The following is a 20,447-nucleotide window of genomic DNA, read 5'->3' on the forward strand; positions in this document are numbered from 1 at the left end:
GTAGAGGGCACGTTTGTGCGGTCATCCGGTGAAGTGGCGGTGATCTTCAAGATGGCGGCGCTGAGGCGTTTGAGCGGCTTGTACGGACTCGGTTTCCACGCAGCTCGCCAACAAACGTCTGTGAAAGCGCCGAGAGTCTTCCAGCTAAGAGCGTTTCGACTCAATGTAAGTCCACCCGTTCACTCGCACGCAGTGGGCGCACGGTGGACGCGTTAATGATTATTTTCATGTTCATTCATTGACGAGGTCTAGCTTAGCCAGCTCGGCTGTCCTGCTCACCTTCCTGTGTTCTCTGAACGAGACCTGCGGCTTATTAAACGAGACCTGCTCCTAACGTGGACCTGACTCTGTTGTGTTAGAGAGTGGATAAGACCGTTAAGCACCCAGGCTGCATGTATGGTTAACTTCGAGAAAGTATATGAGTCGGGAGGATTTATATATTGCTTATATATTATGTTGGTTAGTTGTGTGTGCGCCGGTGAAGGGCAGTTGTTGTATTTGTGGTTATAGTTATACAAATATGTTGATTCTGATACTTTTCTGGACCTACCACGAAATTATTATCTACAGAATTGAGAGGTTTTGTTCCTGAGTACGAGTTCGTATGCGACGCGCTGCCATGTCCGTGTTATTGGCCCAGTTAGGGGGTGTGAGAACTTGGACCAAACACGCGTCATATCTTCATTAGGTGTGAATGCATTGCTTGTACTGTTGTCTGTCTTTTCAGTCTTTAAAAAATATTTTTTGGCTTTTCTTGTCTTCATAATTATTCGTTTCTTAACGGAAAAGAATCGCTCTTCAGGCTATTTATAGTAAATATGATGACTGTTGTTCCATCAATGGTACATGACTGTGTGTGTGTGTGTGTATATATAAGTTTTTTTTTACGTGGACTCTACATTCTGTTTTCATACATATACATAGAATGACTAGGCCTGTTACACCAAACATGGAAAATGCAATGTTAATAGGACGATGATTTGATTTACCATTGTGGCTGTTGCTTTTTCGCAGTAAGAGCATGTTTTGGATTGTGTATGTAATCAGATCACATGAGTACAAAGTGTGAACCCACAAAACCTAATTTGAGAAATTAAGAAAAAATGGTCATATGTAACCACGAGACAAATATCAGTTTATATAATTGTCTGTTTTGTTAATTAGCTTAGTCTCCCTTATAGTCCAACATCTATCTGTCTCTTCAATTTGTTACATTCAGCATACATCTGTCATCTCATAAGTCTGCAGTGCTTCAAAAATATTATATTCATGAAAAGCTGACCTGAAGCACCTATGCAGATTGTGTTTTTTAATATTCAAACAATCAAGCAAATATGTAACCCTCCATTTACAGTATTACAATCCTCTTTATCCTCTGCAGTTTCAGGTGTCACAGTAAGATGTCTGCCTGCAGTTTGTAGGCCATGGATCATGTATTGCCTTCCATTAGTTTGTTATTTGAAACATAATCCATTTGTAAAAGGAAGGATTTGATAAACAACACATTGGAGTACTAAATTAAGACTGTGACGTATATTATTAAGATTGCATCCAAGAAGAATTACACACTGGCCACTTCATTAAAAATCTTTCAAGTTCTCTTGCTGACAATTTTATCAGAAAGACCTGTTTTCTCCACCACTCACTGGCCACTTCAGTATGTGGACTCACCTTCAGGTTCACTCTAGGTGTATTTTACAGGTGTGGCTCAGCTGTTTGTTGGCCAGATGTTATTTGGGTTTCTTACCATAGCAACTGGAGTATGGCTAACACTAATGACTAGAAGACTTTGAAAGACTTAAGCCTGACAGTCTCTTGCATCTAAAGACAGTGTAGTCATGGACTATGATTTTACAAAAACTGGAGTTCGTGCAGGCTTGCTGTGTTGCAAGACTGCAATGAAATTCCTTTTGGGATTATTTCCCATCATGCTGTTGTTGGTCCAAAACAAAAGCAGCCTTTGGCTACAGATGCCCTCGTGAGTGTGCACTGGTTTATGGGGGAAGACCAGAGCCATGGCTTCCCAGGCCATGAGTCTCCTCCAAATCTTTACTCATCTTCCTGGACTGTTGGCTGCTTCCTGTTTGGTGCTGGAGTGAGGTCTCCTATTGGTTGTCTGCAGTGTCACATCACTGTTTGCATGAGCCAAGACTTAAAACTCATATTACACACTAGGGTTGCAACGGTATGAGATTTTCACGGTATGATAACCGTCTCAGAAAATACCGCGGTATCACGGTTATCACGGTATCACAGTTAGTTTGTATATTATTAAAAGATACACTGACCCTTAAAGAAATTACAAGTTTTTTTTTGTTCAATTAACTATTTATTGTAGAAACCTGCAACTATTGTATACAAAATGTCTCATTTAAAAAAAAAAAAGCTGTAAACTTGTTTATATAAATACTGCAAAATTAGAGAAACCTAAATCATGGATTTCAGTACAATTATTTAAGTTTAAATTATTTAATATCTGATAAACTCAGCCTGGGTCAGTGTCTGATCAACAACTGTTGTAAACGTCCGTTGTACTGCCACCAGATACTGCAGAAAGAGAGGATTTATTTCTGACATAATCACAATAGAGATTTCTATTTTAAGGCTTTCACACCGAGTCTGGTTTTAACATGTGAAAAACAGGCACGTTAGAATTTGAAAATGAACGCATGTAAATTAATGGCGTCTTTCACATCCAGTGAAAGCAAGGACCATAAAAAGCTAGGTTTATTCTTTTCACTAGTGACCGTAGCGCGCGACTCCGCACAGTTCTCTCGTATCACGTTAACAAATACGAGCCTCTTGTAATTCCAGGACGAAACATGAGAGAACGTGAAGACTTTAAGATTGGGCGTTTTGAAAATAAACAGCCATTAAATAATGTGATAAAAAGCGAATTATTTCGAGTATATGTATAAATATTTAACTTTATTAAGTTTAACGTGCTGGGAAATATTGAAATGGACCTTTAAAGTGACGTACAAGTGATTTAATTCCACCTTGTAAAGGTGTATGAACCCTGCAAACATGACTTTGTTCATTGCGCTGAGGCGCGGCGCGCGCAGTTACAAAATTCGAGAGGTGCACGACCTCGCTAATCGACAGCGCGTGAGACCCTCGCGCACGGGCGGAGCCACCGCGATTACGTCATTTTCGCCGCTGACATTAGTTTAGCTTTTTTGTTTTTGTTAAAAAATTTGTTAAGTCTGATACACTTTCTGCCATTCTCACCGCTGTGTGCTGAGTAGCTGAACCGGAGCGGAGTTGCGCATGCACGGGTCAGTTTCTCCGCTGGCTTGCTTTTTACCGGTAATAAGCAAATGCACACGGTATGATAACCGTGCATTTTAATACCGTGGTATACCGTGAAACCGGTTACCGCTGCAACCCTATTACACACGGTCGATTTTGTCAGAACATCTAGATAAGACAAAGTCAAACTGGACTGTGCTGTTTACACCAAATGATTGGGATGACAGGAACATGCCACAACTCAGTATTTTATTCTGACATTGAACATTTGTCTGCTATAGATCAATGAGTACAAGGTCTGCATAATGCATAATGTTTTGCATGGCATGGGTTAGCCGAAACTATGCTTCTACATGGTGTTTCCAAGAAAGGTGGGTTCATCTTTGACACTTGGTGTCACCATCGACAGTGTCATTTAGACTTAAAAACTCCAAATTGGCTATCTAGAAAATGTACAATTTTGTGTGTAAAATAGAAATGGCTATTAGTAGCTTTATTTATCATAGTAAAATACTTCTTTTAGCTTAACATTTTACACAGTTGGCCAAACATTCTTTTGAATAATTCAATGTAGGGTATTATTTAAGATGAAATATTGAACCTATTTTTATGTGAATAAAAATAATTAAGTTGTGGGCTGTATATTGCTAACAGTGGATTTTTTGGAGAAACCACTTGAAAATCCATAAATCTCAGATTGGAGCCTGTAGATCCATTTTGTGCTTTTTCCATGTCTGTGTGAAAAGCAGCTAGAGGTTTAGACTATTTTTCAAATGCACAAATCTTGATTGGTTGGCTGACACATGTGGGTGGGACATCCTGTGCCAGGGAGCCCAGCGACAGCAGCCATTTGATTCGTCGGCGGAGAAGCCTCAATTCCCCGGAGCCTCTGCTGAGTTTGTGGATCAGCTCGAGTTCATCAAGCCCAACGTGATTTCGGGAATCCCAATCTATAGAGTCATGGATAGACAGGGACAGATCATCAAGTCCTCAGAAGATCCACAGGTACTGCGGTTAAATGCCACTCACAGTGTGTGTAAACTTGAGTTCATGTGTGCATTTTGCCCAGTGCATAAGGACATAACTAGAATTTTAGACTACACTGAATTTGTGGAACAACATTTTAAAAGCTTTTACTGTTAGCTATTGATATTGTTTATCTCTTTTACAAACACTTGTATATCCTTGTTTCACCTCTAATTGATTTTTTTCCACATTATGTACCTTTCTATACTCCTATTGCTTCTTAGCTTTCGAAAGATGAAGTGCTAAATTTCTATCAGAAGATGACATTACTCAACACAATGGATCGCATTCTCTACGAGTCCCAGCGGCAGGTAAGGGTTGAAATGACCTGCTCCAATCCCAGCTTTCATTTTCGTTCCTTAAAAATGTTTGATTGGAACACAGTAGGGAGTTAGGGACTCCCGATGTGCACTTGATTGATGCCCTTTTTCTGCTCGTCAGGGCCGCATCTCCTTCTACATGACCAACTATGGCGAGGAGGGCACGCACGTAGGAAGCGCTGCCGCCCTTGACCCCAACGACTTGGTCTTTGGGCAGTACCGAGAAGCAGGTGAGAGTCGTCTGCGCAGAATCTATGCCCTCTTTATCTCTGAAAACACTTTGTCCTTTGGCTTAGCAATTTACGGTAAGCACGACGAGGCCACAAACGGAACTGGAATCATTTGTAGCCCTGAGAGAACAATTGATGAAACGTCTGTAATGAAGCTTTGAGGTTTCGTTTTTTCTCCCGGGAAGGGTGCAATGAACGATGTTGATGGCGCCCTCCGCTGTGCACCCTCTGTATTGCAGGAGTGTTGATGTTCCGTGGTTTCCCGCTGGATCTCTTCATGGCTCAGTGCTACGCCAACGCTGACGACCTCGGCAAGGGCCGACAGATGCCCGTCCACTACGGCTGCAGAGAGCTCAACTTCGTCACCATCTCTTCACCACTCGCCACTCAGCTCCCCCAGGGTAAGACTGAGACACAGTGCAGCGCTTTTACAAAACTAAAATATAGTCTCTAGCAGCTAATGACTGCACACCATCGAGCAGCATGGCCCTACAGCAGAATGTTGTAATTAAGCACACTTTTATATGGAATCTCAGCAAGCACAGATTTAATGAGCATTTTAAGAGGTAGGAATGATATAGGCCTGTTCTAACCACTTGTATTTTTCTACACGAGCAACATCCCCATGGAAACAAAGTGTATTTTCAGTTTTATATTAGTGATGCTTGCGCTGTCTGCCCCTTTGCTTGTGTGATGTTGGTAGAGGTACAAACATTGACTGTGACTCCTGTTTTTTTAACCTAATATTTGTTTGCTACTTTTTTTTTTGTGCGGTACTCCAGTGATTCATAAAGCATGCATCATCCTACACTTTCCAGAAACACTGAATCTAACATGTTTTGTGTGGCTATATTCACCGTAACTTGCTAAGTAATCAGGGGACAGTGTGTCTAATGCATCACAAGATCATAGAGAGTGTTCAGTTTGAAGCCCATGCCACTATTTATCCCTGATCTTTGGGGTACAGTGATTTTTGAGACACCCACCCACTACGGTCAGCTCTGCTGCTGGACATGACTGACTTTAAAGCTCTAAATTATTTTAACATTCAAAGTCAAAGTAGGTGACTGCAGAACTGATACAGATGCCAAATTTCGCAGAAGTCTCTCAGACATACTGGAGTGGTAGAAACTTGGTTAACAGCCTTTCAACAGTATGAACTACATTAGCTAGATGGCAAATTTGCCTTGAGGACATAGACTGAACTGGGGTATTACTCAGACTAAAGTTACTCAACAAAACATCATTACTGGTACGTGGTACTTTATGTAAGTTTTTCTAGCATGTTCTACTTGTTCAATCACTTTTGACTCTCAAAACTGACTTGAATGAGTACTCTCAGAACACTGTACATACAGAGAGGCCATTTTCAAAGGGTCATGCAGTCTGGTGTCTAAAGCTACACACCCTACTAGAGAGGATCACTTGCAGACATCATAATTGAACAGTTGTTAGCACCCATGGACTGAGCCTTTGGTCACATAGCCAGAGGGGGGAAAAGGCCCAACCTGACGGAACAAATGCTTGTGTGCTGGTCCACGTGTGCAGCGGCGGGAGCGGCGTACGCCCTGAAGCGGGAGAACTCCAACAGAGCCGTGATCTGCTACTTCGGCGAGGGCGCGGCCAGTGAGGGCGACGCCCACGCCGGGTTCAACTTCGCCGCCACTCTGGAGTGCCCCCTCATCTTCTTCTGCCGCAACAACGGCTACGCCATCTCCACCCCCACTAACGAGCAGTACAGGGGGGACGGAATCGGTAAGCCGGGCACCCCCATCCTTCCACGCCCAGTCTGTTGGTCGCCGCTGTCGTTTGTGACCTCCCCTTCAGTTCTGATAAGTTAATTGCTCGTTGTGATCTGTTGAGATGGCTCTCGGCCCCCCAAGAGACACTACATACAAGGGCTATTTGGGATGGGGCCATATTTATGTGCGTTGTCCTTTCCCTGCTAATAGCTGCTCGAGGCCCAGGTTACGGTATGATGTCGATCCGTGTTGACGGTAACGATGTGTTTGCCGTGTACAACGCCACCAAGGAAGCTCGGCGGAGGGCTGTGGCTGAAAACCAGCCCTTCCTTATCGAGGCGATGACCTACAGGTACGCCTGCTTCTTTCATATAGTTCCTATACCCTGGACGTCAGCAGTTTAGAACGTAAAGATGTTAATATACTTAATAAACTTGTGGAGTCTGGCCTACAGTTGTTTTATTGGTCCCTTTTTATATTATACCGCATTATAAATTTTTGTTTTTATAATTAGTATTTGTCAAAAATGTTTAATGTACACTATAATATAAAGCGTAGCTTTTAAAACTAAAATTTAAATTGCTAGATAAATCCTCCAAAGTTAGTTAATTATTGTTGTTGATGATGTTGCAAAAGATGATCCTAGATCATTTACCACATGGGAAATTCTCAGTGTTTACAACAGCAAAGGGACAGAAATGCACTCAGTAGTACAGTCTACGAAAAAGAGAAGTAAATACTATGTATAAAAAATGAGTATAACTCGAGTGCATATATAACTAAGTGCTGACCCAGCTCAGTCACCCAGCTCAGTCACCCTTTATCTCTTCCATTCTTTCCTGTTCTTCTGCTGTCCCCAGGATCGGCCACCACAGCACCAGCGACGACAGCTCGGCCTACCGCTCCGTGGACGAGGTGAACTACTGGGACAAGCAGGACCACCCCATCTCCCGCCTGCGCCACTACATGACGGCACGGGACTGGTGGGGCGAGGATGAGGAGCGCGCCTGGAGGAAGCAGTCCCGCAAGCTGGTCATGGAGGCGTTCGAGAAGGCGGAGCGGCGGCTCAAGCCCAACCCTGACCTGATGTTCACCGACGTGTACGAGGAGATGACCCCCGGCCTGCAGAAGCAAAAGGAGGCCATGTGGAGGCACATCCAGCAGTATAAGGAGCACTACCCCCTGGACCTTTACGACAAGTAAACACAGCAGGGGGAGGAAGAGGAGGGAGGAGGAGGAAGAAGATGTGAGCCCATTCAAAATGACAACGGAGCCCCCTACTACCCCCGGCCAATCCGTCTTTGGGAGAAACCGCTCGGGCGATGCAGAGTTGAACAGATGTCACGTTTAAACGAGTTTTCCACTTTGGATTTGCTGCTGTTGATGAAGCCACATGTTTTCAGAAGTACCCAACACTAAGCGTAGTTACAGTTAAAGATGTACGTTGCTCCATCCTACCATCTGTGCAGAGTGCTGAGTGGTACCGAGTGGGGGAGGTGCGGGTATGCAGGGGGTTTCTGGTTCTTTTGGACGGGGGTCAGCCCAGAGACAGCTAGTGTGTGCACGGGGCGGACTGGGATACGAGAGTTGCACATGGATGAATTCCTATGCATTAGGTTTTTAGTAATGACATATTCATAAAGCTGGGATGTATGTAAAGAGGGATGTATTTTGTTGTTTCCAGTAGGGGGCACCATGCTGTGCTTTTGAATTATACACTAATGCGGTGGCCGAGGTGAGATATTTGGAATGCTGTGATCGATTCTCAGCTGAAGCACACTGCACCACAACAATTGAAGATATTAACTGTGTGTTTTTTTCTGTGTAAATCTGGTAAAAATTCCCACAATCTTTTTGAAGATGGATCATCTTGGTCACACTTATCAGATTTAACTTGAATGAACTCTTATTAACATTTAAATTAAACACATTTCAGAAGGCTGTAGAGCTACGTAAAATACATTAGTGTATTAATGTTTTCATCTTGTATAAGATGTAGAACACTCTTTCTGAAGCTATTTGAGTGTTTGTGGAGTTTTGGTTAGTAAAATAAAAAGGTCTGTCTTCTGCCACCTCTGCTGCTTTAAAGTGAGAATTTTGTGTCATTTTGTTTGGGTTTTAAATTAGGGTTTTGTTTTTTTTGTCCTTTGTGACTTCCAAATCCAGATTGCTGGTAATAACTTTTGTTTTTGATGAAATCTGAACACACTGCTGCTCTTCCAGATTTCATTAACTGTTACAGCATGTTTATTTTAGGATGCTTGAATGTTAAAGGGTGGGGCGTAGGAGGAAGGCTTGAAGCATCAATAAAATGTTTGTGAAACGCAGTCATGCCTTTAAATGTGTTCTCTTTCTATTGGTTACTGTGTAGTAACTAATATAATCCAAGTGGACCTGACTTTAATTAGAGGTAACAAGATATGTGAATTATCTGTGTCTGACAACACTAGCACACTCTAGTTTTCAGTCATTCAGAAATGTGTGCTCACATATAGGTGTAGTTCATGTAATGTGCACATTGGACAACTGTACACACAAGGTAAAAATTAGTTAAAGCATCAGATCAATGACTGACAACTTGGTGCAGTTTTGAATGAATGCACCATCAAAGTAAGTGGATGACCAATTTTGTGTGTGTGTGTGTCCTGGAGAATCACACCTTGACCTCTGCTTATGGCCTGTTGAGTTGAATGGAACACAGTAAATATTCCCATGGATTAGGAAATCACTGATCGAAATGGAGTGTCTGCAGGCTTAAAAACGTCTCATCGTTTTTATAATGCTTCGTTACTGTGCAAACTATTGTTCCACCATTAAACCCTAGCTAACAAAGTGGTAAACATAATTTGATCTAATCTCTGCTATAATTAAACAGCAAACGCCGTAGGGTCTTATTTTAATCTGCTCCCCAAGAGGCACTAGTGTTTGCGTTGGAAGCAGAAGACGGATCACGTCGTCTGTTGATGGGTAACTCATTTAATGCTGAATTTATTTCTTATGGTGCCTTGGCATTTTTTGTTCTTAATAGAACCAAATTATGTTTCTCCCCCACCGCTCTTCTCCTACCTACCAGAGGAACAGACTCCCATGAGGAGCTAATCAAGTAAGGGCTTTTCTCTGGCTGCACAATTGTTTTTCATTATCTCAGTGCACTTGATTCAATTTGAATCTGAAATTACGTGTGTCACATTGTATTTATTTGTTACAGAGGCAATGGGCCATTAATCAGAACAGCAAAGGGTCTCGTTTTGAACATGGTATGAATGGGGAAATTGGCATTAATGCAGAAAGACGTGGAATCTTTGAAACTGGTGTAGCAGAAAAAGGAGCGGTTTGATAAATGATGTGAGGTGTTGGATTTGTGAAAAGGATCCAATGACTTAGAGATGAGCCCCGTGCCTAGTTGATGTACAGAATTGTGAAACCACTTCTATCTTCTTCTGAGAGTCATGGGCTGTAGGCAATAATTCAGCAGACTGAAGGATAAGGAACTAATAAAAATATATGAAGTTTGCCAACTTTTTGAAACGTCCCATGACATTTTAATCTTAGAGTACCATAATCTGATTATGCAGTTTAAGTACACAGAGTGGGTTTTTGTTGTGTAAATAAAGCTTGAGGCATCTGGGCAGGTAATTAATAAGTATCAGAGGGATACTAGTCCTTTATGGTCTTTGATCTTGAAGGAAAGGGGCCAGACTTTGATGAGAATAAATAAAGACCCTAGATAAACAGCTCAGTTCAGTCAGGAAAAGAACGATCATTGTTCATTTAACAATTTTACTTTTCATTTGGGTCCTGCAAGTGGAACTACACTGAGTTTAATTTGTGTGAACAATTGGTATTGTGCTAATATTATGCTATACATGAAATTAGTGGTCAGTACATTACAGTTATGTATTATGAATACCTTACATATTGGAATATTAAGCAAAAAATTTGATCATGTCATTCCATCAACCAAAAAAGTAATTTAATGGACCAAAGGAATAATCTAGTATGTGTGCAACTTTAAAAGATATCACATTGAATTATTTGTGCCAGTTCGAGTTTTTGATACATCTGGCACCCATACATTAAGAAGGAGGATTAAAGTATACCTCATTAAAAGAGGAAAATCTTCAAAAACATCATTTTGATCTTCCACTCAATTATGTAGAAAGTGGTTTTGGATATAGTAGATCACTCATAATTGGAGTGATCACCAATTCAGGATGACAAATGAATCGTTGTGAATGGAGGCCAAAACATTTTTGGAGGTACTGGACATATTTAAAAGACTTCTTTGGGTTATAAAGTGCCAGCATATTTTTTAAAAAGTAGTTCAGTGCCACGTGATCAAGTACTGATTTGATTGGTACATCAACTGGAACAAGGAAAGCATACAGCCTACCTTTCTTGCCTTTGGATTTCATTCTTTTCTGACTGTGCTAACCTACATTTCTTTGCTGAAATTATGATGTTAAAGGCAGAAAAAGGGCAGACAGTACTCTAAAAGTACCACTTCTGGCGTTACACTCATCACAAAAGCCCAACTAAGGTCATTCTTTATAGACTGACAGTGTATTTGGTTTGCTTTTCTATAGTAGAATTACCACAGAACTCTGTAATATATCATAGAGACACACCACAATGGCAACGACTTTGGTAGTATTTAAATTGGACATTAGGGGGAGGTATAACATTTTTACTTGTTTTTGCTTGACCTCTGGCTTTGACTGTACTTTGCAAGACTCGCTCATTCTCACTTAACAGGGACATGGAAAGAACAAAACTTACATCACCCTTATATTGTACCTTGTTCTCTATGATATAGTCATATCATATAGTCTGCATCCATGTTGCAGACTGGAAGTCTCTTAATAAAGAGAAACTTTTAGTTTCCCCAGTACAATCATCATCTTCAGAGTTTAGTGGCTTCCCAATTCTCACTAAAGCTTTTTATCCATTCAGTCTCTTCCTTGTATTGCTCACAGCACGCTACCACAAACCAATCATTTCCTCCTAATAAAACAAACCTGCCCGTAACTGTGGTTTTTTGAGAAAGGGTCTAACACAGGTTTCCCCTCAGCGCTGCCGCATTTGAGACTGCTGTCATAAAGCTGGGCGGCGTGAACAGGCATGGTGCCCAGGACGCGTCTTCCGGTGTCTCTGATGGAATATCTCTGAGATTATGATGCTCCATTATCCCAGCGAAGGGATTTACAGCAGTGAGCTCCGTCTTCTGACAAACCCATTCACCTTCTTTCACAGGAGGAGAAAGGTTTTTGTGCCACGCCACTTTGGCACTGCCAATCATGTTGGCCCTCTGAAGAACAAGTGTTGCTGCTCTGTTCTGCCGCTTGTAGCAGAGATGGTTACAGCCAATCGGTGGACTTATTGTAGCTGTTATGGGGGTCAATAATAGTGCAAAATGCATTTTGGTATTATTGCTGGAAATTTATTTCAGACTTACAAGAGTTTGAGCAAAGTATGGTGACCAGAAAAAAGATTTACTGTTATGTACTGTATGTTATTTAAGGTCTCTGGAATGACTAAAATTCTCTGTAAATCTACAGCCTATTAACAGACTATTCTGACTGAACTGCAGTTTGATTTTGAACTTCAGAAAAACCCCCACTGAGCCAGGGAATCATTTCTGTCATCATCTATTAGCTCTGTTTACTACTCTCCACACTCTCCCGCTGCTTTGCAGATATACAAAACTCAAAACACCAATGTAGCACAGGTAAGGAGATACACCGAGTATATTAGGTCAGTCTGCTACTGAGATGTGGGGTGTTTACATCTTATATATATATCTGACCAAATGCACTAACCAATACTCATTAAGTGTTTTTCTACTTTCTTTTTTACTTTCTCTTTTAATTTTTTTTTTACTTTCTCTTTTAATAACATGGCGTGATATGTTTGTTCTTCTCCTGCGATGTGAGGACAATACAGAGCATTAATGCTGTTTTGTAAAGGCTTCAGCCGTGACTGAGCAGTGACTGTGTAGTAGCTGAGCAGTGACTGAGTAGTGACTTCACAATCAACTGTGATTAAAAAAAAGCCTGCAATGGAAGTAGTAAAAAGCCCCAGTGTAAAACAGGTCAGCTGAACCAGCTGAGGCACTAAAAATACCTACAAATAAATAATAAAAATTTTAGTTGTTCAAGTCCAGTAAAGCTCTTTAACCTATAAAAGTCTGTAAATATATGGATCACAATGCAATTTTTCTCAGATTACCACATTTATACTAAAACAACATTTTGTAGGCTGAATCAAGCAAAGCATTAATGGCTGAAAGATTAGTGCCAAACTACTGAACATTGAACTGCAGGGTGAGAATCTGATTGACACTTCACAATAGGCAAGTTGAAAGAAAACAGCGTTTACAAATGCACCACTGTAGGTTTGAAAACATTAATTCTGACTAGACTGGTGACACAACTCATCTTAAATGTAGGCATAGCTGATATCAGAAGACTCATGGCGATGAGAGAAAATATATTGAGTAATAAAGGACACGATTCTTTTGGAATGTTTGTTTTCTGTTGTTTTATTGTCTTTCTCTGTGAAATGAGCCATGGTGAAAAAAAACATTTACAAGAGGAACATGCAAAAATGCTGTTGTGTTTAAAACAGGAGAAACCTGGGCGTGTGTGTGTGTGTATGGTAATGCCCACGAAGGATACTTTATACTGCATTAGTGAGATGTTGCAATATACTGTGCATTTAATGTCAGTGACCACACCAAACACCTTTTTTTCTTTGAGTAATGTAATATTATAATGGATTGTCATTGGTTAATAATTTTATACTACCAATGCAGGGAGTGTGAAAAATTTCAAAGCAAAGAGGTGGCAGGGAAAAAAAAATCTAACAAAGCACCTGACAACCAAAGGCAAGTTCTACAGGACCTTGAAGAAAGCAGCGATTCCTTACCTGACTCTCCCCCAGACCCGCACACCTGTGTCATCTCAAAACCTCAAATGCTTTATTTATACTGGAAACATTTCAGGAAGAAAGCGCTTTTCCTAACCAGTGTGTGTGTTCCACAAGCACTATGTCAGCATTAAAAAAACACATGGATTAAAGCGTCAGACACCACGCGAATACTTGAGTGAGGACATTACCATGTAAAATAAATACAATAAATAAATATATCAATATAGAATAAATACAAAAACCTCCCATGGCATTTTTTTTACAGTGTACTAAACAAACGGGTGGTTGCACCATTTCACTCCAACTAGATGTTGCTGTGCAACATATCTTGTGTCTAGAAAACTGCAGTACACGGTGAACCCATCACTCTGGAGCGTCCTTGTAAATATAAAACCCAGTTTTAAGTGCTTTTTTCTGTTATTTTCTATTACCCAGTGAGGTTTGTCTTGCAGGAGATGAAGATGGAGAGATACGTCTTTTTGCTCCTAGTAACAGTTACCAGGCAATAGCTAACACATTTCTAATTTCATTGCTGTGTAGGCAACTCACACAAACCGCAGCAGCCTCTGTGTGGCCCAAAATGTAGGGCAAAAAAAAAACCTGTACCAGAAATGCAAATATTTATGCGCTAATGAGGTGAAGACAGGTGAAAATAAGCAGATCACGTACGTTAGAGCCAATAACCTTCAGGAACTCGCTGCGTAATTTGCATAAAGCAGTCTGAAGCGTATTCCGAACTGCAGACGCTGAGCACAAAGGGTGCTACAAATTATCAATAGAGTGTGGAGTCAAATTAATCCCACGTCAAGTGTCTCTACCGGCACGAACATGTAAATGAAAAGAAAAAAGAAAAAAAAAAACGCAAGGTTCTCAGCTTCTTCTCGTCTATCTTTCGTAGGCGGAGTTTCGTGGTGCGGGCGGGTGGATGGGCTATTGAAGCAGCAAAGCGAGGCTGAGTGGTTGCTCCACACACCTGTGAAGACGGTGGGGGCCATTTTTGTTCCTCCCCCCCTCCCCGCTTGCCTGCAGACCTCTCGTGTTGTTCATTAGGCTGCTGGAGCAGATGCTCTGCGAGGCATGTGTGCTGCACAGCTCTCCGTCAGCTCGAGAGCTTTTTGAAATGCAGGCAGGACTGTGGGGCTTTGTCAGGACTGGAGGGGCGACAGAAGGCTGTGAGCTGGCTGTGTGTTCAGTCAAATCCCTCGATCCCACCAAACCCAGACTCTTATAAGGGGATGTCTTATTTCAGTAGCCCCACGGCAGCCTACGTGGAAAACGACTCGCGCGCTATGCCGTCGAGGCGTTCTTTAATGGAGCCTTGTGACCGATCACTAAACGCATAACGTGGTATGAAAAATTATGTACAGTGTAAAAAAAAATGAAGCGCTCAAGGAAAAAAAAAATAAATTAGAAAGCTCATTGGTGGGTGTCCTTGGAGATGAACCTTGAAACTGCGCAGATACTATGTTATATGTGTGAGAGACTAACCACATTTTTTGCCTTGTGATTTTTACAAGATCAGAATCTGTTGTGCTTGAATAACTTTTTCTCAGTACTGCCGATAGTAGTCAGAAATTGTGCAACAGAACAGATTTTTACCTGTAAAAATCGGTTCCAGTTAGGACAGCAAAGGGAGAGGATCATCTGTCACATGCATGTACCATGAGTCTTACTGAAGGCTGTACTTGTGAAGACTAACATACACCGATGCTTAAGCATTTAGCTCGGAGTTGTTTTTGAGTCTAGGACACACACACGTGCCTGTTTTTTTTTTTTATTACTATCTAGAGATGTGACCATTTCCTGTTTATTTTACTAATTTCATACCAAAAAGTCACCCAATACATAAGCTATGAACGACGAGTAAATCCCCTCGCATTGTAAGAATCTCCCTAGCAATAATCCTTCAAACGTTTATTGCAGACCCCCACGACCTGCTGCTCGTCTAATATTAGCTTTACATCTTCTCCTGTCAGGCCTCCGGTGAGGAGTCAGAGTCCGGGGCTTTTCTTCTGATACATGAGACACAGCTGATGTTCACGGGAGAGTTGTTCATCAACACATCTCCTTCTATCCACGCTCCACTCACTTAACCATGGTGAGACGACATGTGGTTGTACCGTCCAGAACCCCCCCCTCGATCCCTCGCCCCCTCTGCGCATGTGCAAAGTCTTATGCTGTAGCTTGTGGACGTCCTAGTAAATAATTCTTCAGTCTTAACACTGAATTATAAATACAGTAGTTACATTGCTTGCTTGGTTTACTGCTAGACCACTTCATTTTGAAGTCTAGGATTGTTCACTTGTTAAGTATTTACAATGCAGAGTCCGCACTGGAACACTGGACATATTTAAGTGTTGTTCGTATTCGTTTAAAGTGTAGTCATACGGAGTGTTATATGCTCACTCAGTGCCAGATTCAACATAGCTGCTAGGCTCAGTATGTGAGTAATATCGCAATGACGCTTCAAAAAACTTTGAGGACCTGTATTTCAGTTGAGGCAACAAGAATCCAGAACCAATTCAGCACTTCTGAGCTAGCGAGACAGCGAACGCAAACAGCAAATGAACATTAAACCAAAACTAGACATTGTGTTACGTTAAAAAAGAAAGACGTTCCCTTCTACGTATGCGCTAATGTCTGAAGAGTCTGGTCCGAGAGATTAACTCGAAGTTCCATTCGCCGGCTAGCAAAACATCAACAATGGAGGAGACTGCTGAATCTGTCCCGTGGACTCCTCCCACCCCTTTGGGTATGTTCCGGTCAATGTGGACTCCTGCACTCCTGGCTCAGGCAGATTACCGCACGCTGGGCAAGGTCTGAGACCATCAGCCGGGTGTGCGGCTTCTCCCTGGTTCTTCGCTGTGCTGTCTCCTGTGAGCAGACGATAAGGGCACGGCACAGACATGCCACGGCTTCCTTTACTTGTTTCTGTCACAAGCTTGCTCTCCGTGTCTGGTCTTACAAAATACTGAGAAATATTGCCGTGTTTATCCAATCTGTGCTTTGAGAGATACATCTGTAGCTTTACGTTTTATTTAGTTATAGTTACTAGGAACAAGAATTCTTGTCTCAAGGTTTGGTTCTGAGGTACGGTCTCTGTATGTTCCTGTTGGACCTCAGCTTAGTCAAATGCCTGAAAGACATCAGTACAGCCATTGAACAAACACACATGAAAAGACATTAAAATTATATATCACACTTGCTATAAATGTAACGAGTATAAATTAGACATACGTTAATTATATGCACACCTAAAACATTATATATACATACACTATATTGCCAAAAGTATTTGCTCACCTTCCTTGACTCACATATGACCTTAAGTGACATCCCATTCCTAATCCATAGGGTTCAATATGAAGTCCATCCTTAGCAGCTAGAACAGCTTCACCTCTTCTGGGAAGGCTGTCCACAAGATGTAGGAGTGTGTTTATGGGGATTTTCGACCATTCTTCCAGAAGCACATTTGTGAGGTCACATACTGATGTTGGACGAGAAGAACTGGCAGGCCAGTCAAGTTCATCCACATCAGACTCTGCCATCCATGTCTTTATGGATCTTGCTTTGTGCACTGGTGCACAGTCATGAAGAGCAAGGGGCCAGCTCCAAACTGTTCCCACAAAGATGGGAGCATGGAAATGTACAAAATGTCTTGGTATGCTGAAGCATTGAGTTCCTTTCACTGGAACTAAGGGGCCAAGCCCAGCTCCTGAAAAACAACCCCACACCATAATAATAATCCCCCCTCTACCAAACTTTACACTTGGCACAATGCAGTCAGACAAGTACTGTTCTCCTGGCAACCACCAAACTCAGACTCGTCCATCAGATTTCCAGATGGAGAAGCGTGATTCGTCACTCCAGAGAACGTTTCTCCACTGCTCTACAGTCCAGTGATGATATGCTTTACACCACTGCATCTGACGCTTTGCATTGCACTTGGTGATGTATGGCTTGGATGCAATTGCTCGACCATGGAAACCCATTCCATGAAGCTCTCTGCACACTGTTCTGGAGCTAATCTGAAGGCCACATGACGTTTGAATGTCTGTAGTGATTGACTCTGCAGAAAGTTCTCTTCATACTATGTGCTTCAGCATCCGCTGAACTCGCTCCGTCAGTTTACGTGTCCAACCACTTCATGGCGGAGTTGCTGTCATTCCCAAACACTTCCATTTTATTATAATACAGCTGACAGTTGACTGTGGAATATTTAGGAGAGGAAATTTCACGACTGGATTTATTGCACAGGTGGCATCCTATCACAGTTCCACGCTGAAATTCACTGAGCTCCTGAGAGTGACCCATTCTTTCACAAATGTTTGTAAAACAGTCTGCATGCCTAGGTGCTTAATTTTATACACCTATGGCCATGTAAGTGATTGGAACACCTGATTCTGATAACTTGGATGGGTGAGCGAATACTTTTGGCAAAATAGTGCATGTAAGATTGTGTAATTTATCACTTAAGCAGCATCAGTGAACGTCTTTGTCATTGTGGATTTTGCTGAATCTGGACTCACCAGCAGGTTCAAAGTGAGTGTCTGACTGATTGAAAGTGACTAGCTCTCAACAGAGTGTTTGGTGTTTGCTTGCTTGTTTACCAGAGTTGAAGTGGATGTCAAATCTCCACGTTTGGGTCTGTGAAGCCTTTCTTGCCTTCATTCACCAGGACAGGCTTTTCCGTCCTCGTGTGCCACACGAGAATCTGCCAGATATGAAAAAACACATAACCACCATTTGTAGAAAATCAAGAACATAGTATTCTCTTCTGTGTCTTGGGCACCATTGTGTTGAAACTCTCACAGTGTGTACAGGAGCAAATGAATGATGCTTTTGTGTGGGACTTTTTTCTTTAACCATCTCCCCATACCACTGAATTCTAAGTGCTGTGGTGTTGTGGGACCCACTTTTTTGAACACACACCCACACCCACCTACCGACACAACACACTCACACACACACACACACACACACACACACACACACCCCCGCACACACACACACACCTACCGACACACACACACACACACGCACCCGCACAAACACACACACACCCACCTACTGACACAAACACACACACACCCGCACAAACACACCCACACCGACCTACCAACAACACACACACCTGCACAAACACACATACACACACACACCGACACAACACACACACCCGCACAAACACACACATACACACAAACACACCCACCTACTGACACAAACACACACATACACACAAACACACACACACACCCACCTACTGACACAAACACACACACACACAAACACACCCACATCGAACTACCGACACAAGCACACACGCACCCGCACAAACACACACACACACACACACACACACACACACACACACACACACACACACACACACACACACACAAAAACACAAGCACATAATCACTCTGCAGAGCTGCACCAGAGAAATCAATGTGTGAAATCACAGAGTGGTTCTGTGGTGTGTCTATGTGTTTTCATCTTATGTAGGAACTCGAGAGGTTTGGCACATAATAATTAAGTACCTGCTTATGCAACCTAGATTTGAATTCCTCAGTGCTGCCATCGGAGGACGTTCAGATATAACGATCGCACACACGCGCCTCTGTGCTTCCTCATAACGGCCGCAAAACACCCGCTACTGTCCCGCAGAGCTGCAGGATGGCTGCAGTGCATGGGGTCACGCTAGTCGTCGATAGCAACCGCTGCCCTGGAGACGGCTCTTCATACAAATGATTCCTAAAGGACGAGATAGCTCCTCATCCTCGCTCCCTCAGTTCAGCCCTGCTATCCCTCCTCTGTAGGCCCCCTCCTCTTCCTCACCACTGCTCCTCATGAATAATGCATCTGTGTGTGAGCTGGGTCTGCTAGCCCCGCGCCCACTTAGCCAGGTAGAACAGGCTAACTGTTACACTTGGCTTTTGAGAAATGGGGTAATTGTGTGTGCGTGTGTGTGTTCCCTTTCTATGTAAATGACGTCCCCGAACTTAGCGAAAGAAAAATGACACTGCTGACGGCACTATTTGAAATAGCAGCATTTTGGGAGGCTGTGTAGCACTTGCAGTGTAAACCGCTAACTAGCGTCAAAGCAAAGTTTTTAAAAAATGGTTCTCCCAGTAACTGCCCCACTCGTAGATGAAAACATCTACATAAAAGCACGCGTCTCCTCACCTTAGTGCAATTGGCTGCTTTAGGCTCTAGGTCGTTCAGCGTGACGAGCTCTCTGAGCAGGCTGCTCTCCTGATAACCCCCTTTAACTCCACGTAGTTTGAAGTAGGCCTGCGGCTTGAACAGGATGAGGCGCAGGTTGATGGCGAAGCCTGCCATGTCGATGGCGAAGGGCCGGTGAGGGTCAAACACAGTTTTCCAGCCGTACACCTTGCCCGCAGCATTGACCTTGGGCGACTCGTACCGCAGCCCTCCGACGAACGCCACAGGCCAGACGGACACCTTGCGGGTGGGGCGCATCTGCAGAGCAACAGAAAGGGGCAGGAAGTGGGGGTTAAACAGGCTGAAGTTAAATGCCTCAGGCGCTGTCTTCCTCCATTTTTGCTTTTTAAATTTTATTTTAGTAGGTCAGAGATGAATTAGCAATTTTAATAACTCCTAACGGTGACGCTGACCGTGCATTTGCTGTCTTCAGACCAAAAAACGAACTGCCTTTAGTTTGTGGTGAGATCCCCCTCTCTATAATGTTGTGTACCTAATGGCTAAAGTGGGAGGCTTGTGAACAGAACCCATTAAGGACACCCGGGAGGTACATGTGCAGAGCTCAGAGGAGAGGTGGCTGCCCTTACAGAAGAACAGAGCAGCAAGATCGAATGTAAGCAGGTCGTTTGAGGAGATCCAATGAGGGATGGGGGGGCATGCAGGACTCTTTAATCTTCCTGCTTCAAACTCTCCCTCCGTCCATCCAAGCTTTTTGTATG

At 42.6% G+C, this 20,447-nt stretch overlaps 2 protein-coding genes across 9 annotated transcripts in view; one reads left to right on the forward strand and one right to left on the reverse strand.

Moving 5' to 3' along the window:
• The first annotated feature begins 32 nt into the window (after positions 1–32).
• On the forward strand, positions 33–8,897 carry bckdha (branched chain keto acid dehydrogenase E1 subunit alpha). The gene is made up of 8 exons (XM_076989976.1): positions 33–165; positions 4,081–4,257; positions 4,503–4,589; positions 4,720–4,828; positions 5,068–5,229; positions 6,377–6,583; positions 6,781–6,922; positions 7,431–8,897. The coding sequence occupies exons 1-8, from the start codon at positions 52–54 to the stop codon at positions 7,771–7,773; spliced, it is 1,341 nt and encodes a 446-aa protein (XP_076846091.1). The 5' UTR covers positions 33–51; the 3' UTR covers positions 7,774–8,897.
• A 4,196-nt stretch (positions 8,898–13,093) lies between these two features.
• Positions 13,094–20,447, reverse strand: part of b3gat1a (beta-1,3-glucuronyltransferase 1 (glucuronosyltransferase P) a) — a 71,543-nt gene continuing 64,189 nt past the window's right edge. For all 8 annotated transcript variants that reach the window (XM_076989997.1, XM_076990011.1, XM_076990020.1 and 5 more), the window contains 3 exons: positions 19,690–19,986; positions 18,111–18,214; positions 13,094–16,636 (listed from right to left, as the gene is read on the reverse strand). In XM_076989997.1, coding sequence (XP_076846112.1) covers positions 18,128–18,214; positions 19,690–19,986 — 384 coding nt within the window. In that variant the 3' untranslated portion in view covers positions 13,094–16,636; positions 18,111–18,127. The remainder of the gene's footprint in view (positions 16,637–18,110; positions 18,215–19,689; positions 19,987–20,447) is intronic.

Source organism: Brachyhypopomus gauderio, chromosome 2 (assembly GCF_052324685.1).
Source record: "Brachyhypopomus gauderio isolate BG-103 chromosome 2, BGAUD_0.2, whole genome shotgun sequence".
Taxonomy (NCBI): Eukaryota; Metazoa; Chordata; class Actinopteri; order Gymnotiformes; family Hypopomidae; genus Brachyhypopomus; species Brachyhypopomus gauderio.